Source organism: Crassostrea angulata, unplaced genomic scaffold (genome assembly GCF_025612915.1).
Source record: "Crassostrea angulata isolate pt1a10 unplaced genomic scaffold, ASM2561291v2 HiC_scaffold_73, whole genome shotgun sequence".
Lineage (NCBI taxonomy): Eukaryota > Metazoa > Mollusca > Bivalvia > Ostreida > Ostreidae > Magallana > Magallana angulata.
In genome coordinates, this window is record NW_026441628.1 from 124,026 (window position 1) to 135,588 (window position 11,563).

An 11,563-nucleotide genomic window follows, 5' to 3' on the forward strand; every position below is an offset into this window, starting at 1 on the left:
AATTTCACGTTAGTACTTTCTTTTGTGTCCGTGATGACAAAAAATATTTGATTACATGCAAAAAGGTTACATTTAATATTTGCTAGGAGAGTGAATGTAGAATATGTTTTATCAAAGACCTTATATAAGTATATTTTCAACAACACAAGTGTTTATGAACTGATTTATTAAGTTGGCAGGTAATGTCCACAGTGGTCAAAAAATTGTTACAACAATGGGGTAGCCGACAACATGGCATACCCCCTACATTAACATTTTATGCCCTCCCTGCTGGGAAAAGTAGCACGCTTGGTTGACCGCAATCGTGCTACGGACACAATTCAACACATACTTTGATAATATATTTGTATTACATAATTTAGATTTTCTTTACTCAAATGTCTTATTAGTCCACATAATATATCTATATACATCAACATCAACCACAACAAACTCACTACATACTAAGATCAGTTGGATGGTTAAATTGAAGGTGACAATTACGCCACATGGGCACCTTTGGGCACCAAAGGTGCCCACCGCCACCTCGTGGGGGTAGGCAACTTCAATTTAACACCACTGTGGACATGTTTGTAAGGACCCTAGAATTTAATTCACTGGGAAAACCACTCCCTCCTTGTTTTTGACAAAATATTCCAATGCCCCTTGTAGGTTATTTAGATAAATGTCGTTCCCCAGACCCGACAGATGTACACCATCCCGGCTGTACAGTTGTTTAGGTTTTCCTAAAAACTGTGTATGCCTAAGAAGCCTCCCCCCACAACCTAGGATTTCTTTGGCAGCTGCCCTGTTGACCCTGTTTTGTGTCTGCTCCATCGCCCTGACGTTTTTTGAGTAACGCCATGCTACCCTGGGCAGCAAGAACGACCAAACTAGTTTTGTGTTCGGGAAGATAGAAGCAAGTAAACGTAAATCCCACCTTACCCTATCTAACAACTTTCGGGTTTTTACTTGCCCTATGTCATTGGCACCACAATGGATAACTATAAAATTAGGTGGATTCTCAAACTGGGCTAACCATCTGAGCTTGCAGGCAAGATCAACAAATCGCAACCCCCCATAGCCCTGCCACCAAATGTCGATCCCTTTTGTCTGGAGTCCTAAGCCCTGTCCCCCTGGCCTGCTTAAGGCTGCAATTCCTGCATTTCTTACAATGGAGGATCCCACTATCCAGACTGAACATCTTAGCCCTGCAAAATTTATTTGGAACATGTAAGTGGAGACCTGATATAAGTTTGAAATGCACTTGACTTCCATCTCCCTGCAAGCTTAATTTCCTCATCTGATAAACCTTTCTCAGCTGCAGCAGTGGCTGCACCTATCCTAAAGGAATGGGTTGTATATAACTTACTACTATAACCCAACACTGCCAAAGCTTTTCCCATTACTGCTGAAAACTGATACCTAGTAATTGGTTTGCCATCAAAATGACAATACAGTGGGCCTGATATTTTTGGACGAACTTACATGTAATCAATCATACAATGCACTTGACATGTAATGCCTGCATGACTATTTAATACAATTGTTACCCCCTTGTTGAACTGATCAGTCTTGGAATGCCTTAACACTATTTGTAAATTTTTATCTTTAATCTTGACATCTTGAATCCCTAATATAACTTCTGAATTGTTACCTTTTGATAAAGTCAGTTCCCCAACTCTTAGAAATGCAAAAAATGTTAAGGTATAGGCAGACGAAAACAAAATGGCTTCATACTTGTTATGGCATATGCTAGTCAGCACCCTAATCAGTTGAGCAAGCATGTGCTCAGTCAAGGGTAATCTACCGTCCACCCTATTTCTAAGACGCTTAAAACCCTGAATGAGTTTTGCTACTATAAACCTATTTGTATTATCCATTAAACCTTCAATCTTGCATTTGTACCCAATAGCAGATATGTAAGCTCTTGCTGTTGCATCTGAATAGCCATTTAGGGACAGGTATGCTATAAAATTTACTAACTGATCAAGAGGAGGGGGCCAGGTAACTGACAACTGGGTTAGAACTCTAAACTTTTCAAATGCAGAAATTCCAGTGATGTATGTAGATGTGGTGTTAACTGCATTTGCTGCATTTATCAATCTAGTGGCCTCACTTTTAAGACCAAACTGTGAAACCTTGCTGGAATTGGATCCAGGTCTTTTCTGGCTACAAGAGCAAGGTTCCGAAAACGCCTCCACTGCTTACGAGAAATTGCATCTGCTATACTGTTATCTAGACCAGCTATATGCTTAGCTTTAAATGTAATATTATATTTCATAACAAATAAAACCAGTCGCCTTAGCAAACACATAATTCTTGGTGACTTTGATGACTGTGAGTTCAGAATTGCAACTAAAGCCATATTATCTGTATGAAATTGCACCTTTTTCCCACTTAATGCCTCCCCCCAAACCATCACTGACAATACTATAGGCACTAGCTCTAGAAAAGTTATGTCTCTCATAATAGTCTGATTATTCCAACAAGGCCATTGATAATAAATCCATCTACCCCCAAAATAACATCCACATCCCAGTCCTGCTGAGCCAGCACTATATGTAAACAACTGAAGAACCCTAGAACTAGTCCATTCCCTTTGGGGGAAATACGTTTTTCCATTAAAATCAACCAAGAAACTTAGCCACATTGTCATATCCTGTTTAACAGCTGAATTGAGTCGAATATAAAAATCTGGATTTGAAATACCTATCACTGTTAAAAGCTCGGCCACCTCTGACTGCTTTGCTAAAGAAATTAAGCTGTCCTACCAATGATTCTAATGTACGAACTTTACCCTTTTTTCTAACAATGAGGGCTTCTAATAAACCTCTCAACTCTAGTATTTTTTCCCTAGGTATCCTAATACACATTTGATCTGTGTCTATCTCTATACCTAAAAAAATTAAACAAGTGACTGGGCCTTGAGTTTTTTCAACTGCCAAAGGAATACCACATTCTGTTCAAATTGACTGAAATGAACTCATCAAATTGTAGCAATTTCCTGAACCTTTACTTCCTGCAAAAATAAAATCGTCTAAATAATGCGACAAAGTATCTAAACCTGAATTTTCAACTGTAGCCCACTCTAAAAATGTTGAAAACTTTTCAAAAATGGCACAGGATAATGAACAGCCCATTGGCAAACATTTATCATAGTAATATTTTCCTTGAAATCTAAAACCCAACAGCTCAAAGTCCCCAGGATAAATTGGAAGTAAGCATTTTTAATATCAACTTTGCCCAGTTCTGCACCCTGTCCCAACTCTGCAATCATATCCACAACAGAATCAAAAGATGAATATTTTACTGAACATAATTGAGGATCTATAAATGCATTGATACCAAGAGAAGGAGGGTAAGACAGATGTGTGATCATCCTCCAGCCTCCACTTGATTTTGGTACTAAACCTAATGGGGAAATGTGCATATTTGGTAGTGGTGGATTAGAAAATGGACCCATAACCCGACCTGCATCAACTTCTTTGTTAATCTTTTCTTCTAATTGTTCTTTGTGCTCATTTGCTGACACGAGATTTCTAGAAAAACTACCTAACCTTGGCCCCACATAATTTAATTTAAACCCCTTTGATAAACCCTCAAGTAATTCCTTAGCAGCTTCACTTACTGGATAGTCTTGTAAAATTCTAGAGATTTTATCAACCCTAATTGGTGAATGCCCTAGGTCCCAAATTCCTGTACCCCGAGAATTGCTGAGCTGGTCTGGTGGTGGAGAGTGATTGAGGTCCCGCTTGTCTAAACCTTTGAGGAGAGCCATATCCTGATGGGCGAGGCAGGCGTTGGCTGAAATTTGACACATGTCTACGTGGATGAGCCGACATTGGACAGTTCAACATAGAATGCTCGTGCCCACATTATATACACACATGTGAATATGAACATGGATTTCTGATGCAAAACCCTTGAAAATTGAACGCATAGCACTTATTGACACCATAGAACCCTGAAACTGGAGTTGAATTGCTAGGGCCCACCATATACATAACCCAAAGTTCCGAGTCTACTACTGCCCATGACTTGGATGGGTCCATTGCCATTTTAAGCCTAAATTGCTCGTCGTACTGCTTCCACCCCACTGATCTCCCTGCCCCTACTCTAATGTCAGGCATGTATTTCAACAAATCTTGAGTTTTGTCACTGTGCACAGCAGTAAATATACTCACATAAACTAAAAATGCATCGGTCCACTTTTCAATTGTAAAAATTTTTATGCTAGACTTTGACCTTGAACAAAGCTGACCATCATTACCCATGACAAAAACCCTATCACTTGCACTATCATCAGTGTTAGAATTTTTTAACAATGTTGCCAAATCAATGTATTTGCCCTGAATGATTTTCTGTCTAATTTGTGCGTTAACATTGTGACCCAGCGAAAACTGCACAGAGTGTAATTGGGGCGGAATGCAACCTTCAATACACGCAACTGTTGCGAGTGCATTACCTGGAATGGGTGCAGCATCCAAGCCACCAGGGGCTCCTGGGGCTGCGTCACCATGAAGTGTCACTGGTGCCATCATCTGCGGAACTTCTTCAGAGAGACTCTCTGCCTGTGCGGACGATGTTCCCACGTCGCAGGTTTTTTCAGTTCTCTTTCTCTTATTCTTCGGCCCCTTTGTCCCCTCAGTTTGACCTTTTTGACCTTTGGCATGTTCGCTCTAAAAATATCCCAATTATTTTAATTTTAAACTTCAAATTCAATTATTAAAACGATAAACTAATTCTTTTCACAGTTAAAATATAGAATAGGTACACATATCTAGACAAATGTCCTCGTGTTAAAGGGCTGGTCTAATGGCTAGCATCCATGCCCATTTAAATCTATTCCAATCAATCTAAAATTATGTCATCGAGCGAAATAAAGTAACCGCTTTAGACTTCGATACTTGTTTGCATTGATGAACTGTTATAAATATAATAAATGCTCAAAACTATTTAGATATTTTAAAAATATTTTGGGCTCCTTAAATTACTAACCTTTCTTTCCGCTGCTGTATGAAAAAGGGGAGATAATCGGGAAATAAAGTGCCTAAATACCAAACCCTATTCGATCGGATAATAAAATCCCGGACACATTATGTAGATATAAAATTAAGATGATTATTGTGGGGGAGAGCTTTGATAACGGCGCATATTACGAGACAAGCTCAAATATGCGCTATTATCGTAAAAATAAATAATGTCCTACGGACCCAGTTTTACAAAGAGAAAACGTGTACGTTGGTGAAAAGGTGTTGAATTATTCCATTCATTCCATTAGAATTTTTAGTTGAAAGGTATTTGCAGTCTCAAAAAGGTTTGTTGTGATGCATTTGATTGTTATTTTCAAGGCAACTTCATTAACTTTCTCCAAAATCGTTCTGGGGCGATTCTGCAATTTTCTGCTACGTTACGGGTATAAGGGAGGCATTCTAACTGTGGTGAGGGCCTTTCCCGAGATAGTTAGATTATTCAAAGTAAAAAAAGTATAGTGTAATTAATAGCATTATTGTAGGCTTATAGCTTTGTTATGTAAATGTCAATAATAAGGTGTGTCGATGTACCTATTTCGTAAATGTCCGATATGCAATGTCAACCCGTGCACGCACGGGTCAAAGTCTAGTTAATGTAATACATTCTCTATATTAAATAATTAACATGAGCACAATAATAATCAGAAAATTTATTGGACAACATTAACTGCATTTGATTTTGTTTATTTACATTTCTTTATTTTTTTTATATATTTTTCTTTCATTTACCCAAATTATGTTGTGGAAATGACCATTTTAGATCTGTAATGTAGCTGTAAAAGAAATATCAAATCATGTTTGATGTCATCATTGATAAATAACATGATATCGCCATACAGTCAAATTAATGATGACGTAATATGGAGTTAGCAGCACATCAAAGCTTCATTGTAATGGCAGGTTATTGTCCTGTGTTCCCTTAAGGTCAAGATCTAGTAAATGAAAGGTTATAAAATTTAATATGTAATTTTTTTCAATGGTGCTTCATAACAAAAACTTTGTTTTATAGGATGTACTGGGGCTAATTTTTGTTTGTCCATTTTCTACATATAAAATATATATTTAGAATGCCTACAGTATCTCCAAAAACAAAATTATACTGATCTGGGCCTCTGTTAACAGATAGCAATGCTATGACCTTGAATTGTTAGTATTATAAATTGGTCACTTTGATGTTATGTATACCTAGTTACTGTGCAATTAATTATGGTTATGATAAGTAACAGAATGAACTCTGTGACTCTTGTAGCAATGCGCAGCATTCCTCAATGATTTTACGCAACCAGGTGTAGAAATAAAATACAAATACAGTATAGAAATTGGGAGTTTATGAATAAGCTGTTACATATGGCGATTCTTCATGTATGTCTGCACCAATAGCTCTGGTACTCTATACTGAGTCATGTATCGCAGGTCTAATAAATTCTTTGTAACCTTTTAAACCATGGACTCATGTATACTTTTATATGTGCTCTTTTAATACTGTCCATAAGCGATGCGTCATACTCAGGCGGGAAACTAAAAGCCTGCATCCGAACGATTTTGGTCTTCAAGACGTTGATTTATCAGGTACGGAAGTCGGGATCAGTAAAATTGAATTTAAAACATATAAATAAGTTATCACCAAATTGTCATATTTGGCGATTATGTGTCTGCAATGAAGGCCCTGATACTGCAAGTTAACCATCTAATGCTTGTTTACTTGTTCCATCTATTTTACACTCATGTATGAATGAATGTATTACATGTATGCGTAAGTAAGCGATGCATCATACCTTGGTGGGGGACTAAGAGACGCGGGACTCGGAGATTCAAAACCTGCATTCATACTCTTTAATAAACAGTTCTGACAGTTATATAGAAATAAAGTATAACTCTGGCATTAGATGGGCCGAACTAGTCAGAACTGTCAATCATAAGTAAATTTTATACATACCCCAGGCATGTAAAATGATGTTATACAAAGTTTTTCATTTTTTATTTTTTTTATATTTTGATTTTAGATTTAAAGACTTTTATTTGATTCTGAATTTTATTTTAGATTTAGAATTTTATTTAGAATTTTATTCTGGATTCTGATTCAGCTAAGAGAGATCTTTGATTTACGCTGCATTTAATTGATGTAATTTTGACTATACGATCACGCTTGTTAAAAAACTGCTTGTGAAAGAAGTTCTGAACTTAGTGGTTACTAAGCTTGAGTCGCATCTCCAGGAGATAACGAAGGTGAAAGGCCTACACATCCCTTTTAAAATGATGCCAAATTGAATTTAGGTTTTGGAACTACTTTTTCCATGATTTGATATCAAATATTAGGATTTGTTTATTTTTTAAAATAATTACTTAAAAGCCGTAAAGTACGCGAAAAAGATTCTTCGAATCAACTATGACGTCATTATGGTTTTAGCATTAAAAAACACTCTGGAATCATTTACAAGATCTTGACTTTAAGGTAAGGGTTGCGGCTACAGAAAGATAACTCAGAAGTTCATTTGGACATAACACTAGCTACGCTTAATTTCAGATATGACGTCAAGATTCCTGTGATCATGACGTAATGGTTGACTTTATATATATTAATTTTGCGAGGTTTTGTCGATTTTTATTTAAGATATTCAATGTAAAACTGCCATATATTGTTCTTAATAAATGAATGGTCAGATATTCTAAATAATATCATTTTAAATGTGTAGTAGAAAAAATTACCCCACCAAAGAAATTTTTCAATTCTAATAATTGTTCAGTTTACTGCAACTCGAAATTTACATTGAAGTTTTAAGGTAGCGCACGTTTTATTAGAATAATGTAAAAAGTAACTTAGTTAAAATTCAAGCAAATCTCTTGATAAATATGTAAAAAATTCGTTTTAAACCTTATATGATTTTATATATTCTATAGAATAGCGAAAACGTTAAAAATGACGTCATAATGATTACCGCACGCACTTATTGCTTGAAGGTTGTATTTTTGTTAAAATTAAAACACGGTTATTTTTTTTAAATTTTATACGCTGTGCTTTTTTAACGGGCTTACCAGGATTTGATTTAGTTACCAACAAATTTCATATCCTGGTAAATTTTAAAACATGATTATTATTTCGGTGTCAATTTGATTTTACTCATTTATAATAGAGTAGACCAATATATCTTTCCGTCTGCTATATGTTATAATATTTTTTTTTTCACATTCAATTGACATTTTTCATTATACATACTTCATTCATTTCGCACATAATTTCAAGAAAACGTTTATTTTCTATCAAAATTACAGTTTTAAAATCACTATCTTTGACCTTCAAAAGACATATCCGACCGGCATGGGGATAATTGTACCAATTTTTAATTAAGTTCCTTAATTGCTCATATTTGTAATTTTATCAAAGAAATCCCAAATGAAATAAAAAAAAAAGAAACCGATCAAATATAAAAAACCACATTTTTATAGATAAAAATTATTTATTTCACAGTCTAAATTTAGAATCGTACATGCGTTAATCTTGGGCGAAGACGCATCACGATTAATGCCAAACAAAATGTCTAATATTTTAGAGTCCCGGTAATGCAATGTAGTTAATTAACGCATTATTGCACCATCGAGGTTGGGGGTGAAAAACTTCTTAAAATAACATTTTATTTTTGCTTTTTTCTCTAAAAAATGATGCATGTATGAAGGTTAAGCTTTTCATCTTATTCAATACACAATTTTTTTTATTCTTGAAAATTTGGATCGGGTTGATAAGGCAATTATTAAGATGACCTTAAATGTATTAATGCGTATTTCTTAGTTTGTATTGCATGTCAGAGATATCAGCTAAATTCATTACATCAAAATATCAAATGAGACTCCAAACTCTACATTTCAACATCGCATTTCCAAAATAATCTTCGATTTCAATTAAAAGGGACATTGCGATTTTTTCTAATAAATTGTTTATCAAGTACATGTTTACATAAAAACGGATTTTTTAACTAGTGAAGCTGTTTATTACTGAATGCTTACAAAAAATATGGAACCTTACCACTCAAAAATTATGCTGGACATTGAGAATATTGCATGTCCTATTTATTTAGTGGCATGATTGAGTTTCTTTGTTTATAAAGGAGTGACGACCACAATTAACTTGACAGAATAGCATGTAACATAGACGTTTTTAGAATGATTGTCGGTAAAACATCTTTTCATTGTATTGTTTAATTCAAAACTGATCATAATTAATTTTAAATTCGGCAAAATTGATATGAAATTGATTCAGTACTTAAATATTTTAATCTAAGTAGCTAATCACTTAATAAGCTTCCCTTCTCGGACGAAGATGATAGAAACCAATAAACCTTGTTTCTCTTATTTCAAAGAATGCCAGCCTGGATATTACGACAATAACTGCAGCAAGATGTGTGAATATCCCACGTTTGGAGAAAAATGCGCTCAAAGGTGTCCTTGTGAGAAAAACTTGTGTAACTTCATATTTGGATGCACAAATTGCAAGTATATTCATCATTATCTAGACTAGGTGAAATACACAACAGTTGTTTTATTAAAAATTGCTTATTCTCATCACTATTAAAATATAAAAATGTATGTTTCTGTTTAGTAGTTCGTAAAACAAACGATCAAAGAGCAATTTTAATTAACTTATCAAGTTCGGGTTATAAATTATGACAGATCTAGAGCGAAAAAAAACCACATAATTTATTTCACATGAACTTATATCGTCTTAGTTTAAAAAAAAATCCGAAACAAAATAGAGTTGATGATTGTTACTACGTTTCTTATTTCGGTTTATTAATGATTTTATATTATTTGTGTCCTCTAAAAGGGACTCCGACTGGTTGTCTTGTACAAAATTGACAATTTCAATTGTCCGTGTATAGTTTGGAGTTTTGTTTGTTTGTTGTTGTTGTTGTTTTTTTGTGCTTTATATTTTCAATTTACTGGCTTGGTATCCTTCAAGCTAAAATGTAGTTTGTCTAAATTATTAGGATTGTTATCGAATCTCTTTTTAAATTACTGAAAAGAAGAATCAGTTGTATTCATTTGTAGATAAAGCGTAGATCTTTTAAACATACTTGCCATAACATCGTTTCATTGCATTGTTTTATTTAAAATGATTATACATTAGAGATAGTAAGCTTTTGTTCGATGTATATAGATTCCAAATTGATTAAGTGCCTAGATACTTCATCTGTCGGCAACTATTAATTAGGAGGCCCAACACATAGGGAAATCCCTTTCTCGTACAACGATGAAAGAAAAAATAAAACTTAGTTTTTTCTTTTTTCCAATAATGTTTGCCAAGATTTTACAACAAAACATTTGTAACTGCAGCAAGATGAATGAATATTCAACATTTGGGAAAATGTGTTTTTTTGAGACCTCATGCTTGAATGCAAAGAATGCAAAAAATGCAATCGACACATTATATATGAAAAAAAGGATGTTTGAAATTACATACTGCTGACAGACGAGCGAAATCTCTCTTGTTTATCGTAATGTAATGGTGAGCATTACCTGTAATATCATTTGCCGAAACAACAAAATAGTTCAAGAACATTTCTTGGGACGATTCGCGTAAATAAGGTGACATTTGCTTAGTAAATTATACTGTAAATGAGTAATTGATAGAAACATAGTTTTAAGAACGAAAAGGAAACTTCACATCGATAAATATTTTAGTTTAAGCATGTATGCAAATACAATCTTTTCATCAGTACACTACGTTAGCAAAGGCTAATAAGCACTCAATAATTTATCATTTCCTGTGTTGCTTTAGTAGGTTCCTTGACGAAAATCAAATAGCAATTAATCACACTACCCGGTTGTTGCAAGCAAATCTTGCAATTGTTGGTATTTGAATAAGATAATTTATAATACCCAAGAATAATACAATAATGCATCAACTTATTTTCCATAAAAACCAATTATCTTTAAAAGTTAGTGGCTTTCCAGCAGCATCACTTGTTTTAAGCTAGAACTATTTAAAGTAAATAACAATGATTTCATTGTTGGAACACAACAAATAATCCAATTGCACCATGTGAATATTAGAAAAGGTAACGGTATTGTTTTGCCCAGAATACATGTTACATGTATGCATCGGTTGTAAACAAAACACACTTCAGAAACAGTAATGAACAAAATGTACACAGGTCTTTTTTTGATTTTCCAAAACGTTATGACCTTTATTTATATCAATTAGCAGCTTTAAGTTCCGTGTACAATATCCCAAACTCATTCTTCAGTTGAGAACACGAGAAATCCCTAATTTATATACATACAATGTTAAGCTTAAAAGTAATCTTTAAATTAAGCATATATAATTATAATTAATAACTCTTACAAGGTTCATTGATGTCTTCTTTATACTTGTGCTGCTAATTTGAGTAGATTGTTTCTTCGTTAACCGAAAGTAATGCTACACCGAGAACACGAAAAATACTATAGTTACAATGTACCATAACAACCATCACATTTATGGAAAACTATCCTTTTTGTGTTCCGTTTTAATCGACAATGATATCATTATACGCACTCTCTTCTCTCTTTTTGAT

General features: G+C 34.3%; 1 protein-coding gene across 1 annotated transcript; it reads right to left on the reverse strand.

The window, feature by feature from the left end:
* Positions 1 to 370: 370 nt before the first annotated feature.
* LOC128168969 (uncharacterized) lies at positions 371 to 4,538 on the reverse strand. Its single transcript, XM_052835140.1, has 2 exons — positions 4,448 to 4,538; positions 371 to 1,190 (listed from the first exon to the last, which is right to left on the reverse strand). The coding sequence occupies exons 1-2, from the start codon at positions 4,521 to 4,523 to the stop codon at positions 589 to 591; spliced, it is 678 nt and encodes a 225-aa protein (XP_052691100.1). The 5' UTR covers positions 4,524 to 4,538; the 3' UTR covers positions 371 to 588.
* Between the last annotated feature and the right edge of the window lie 7,025 nt (positions 4,539 to 11,563).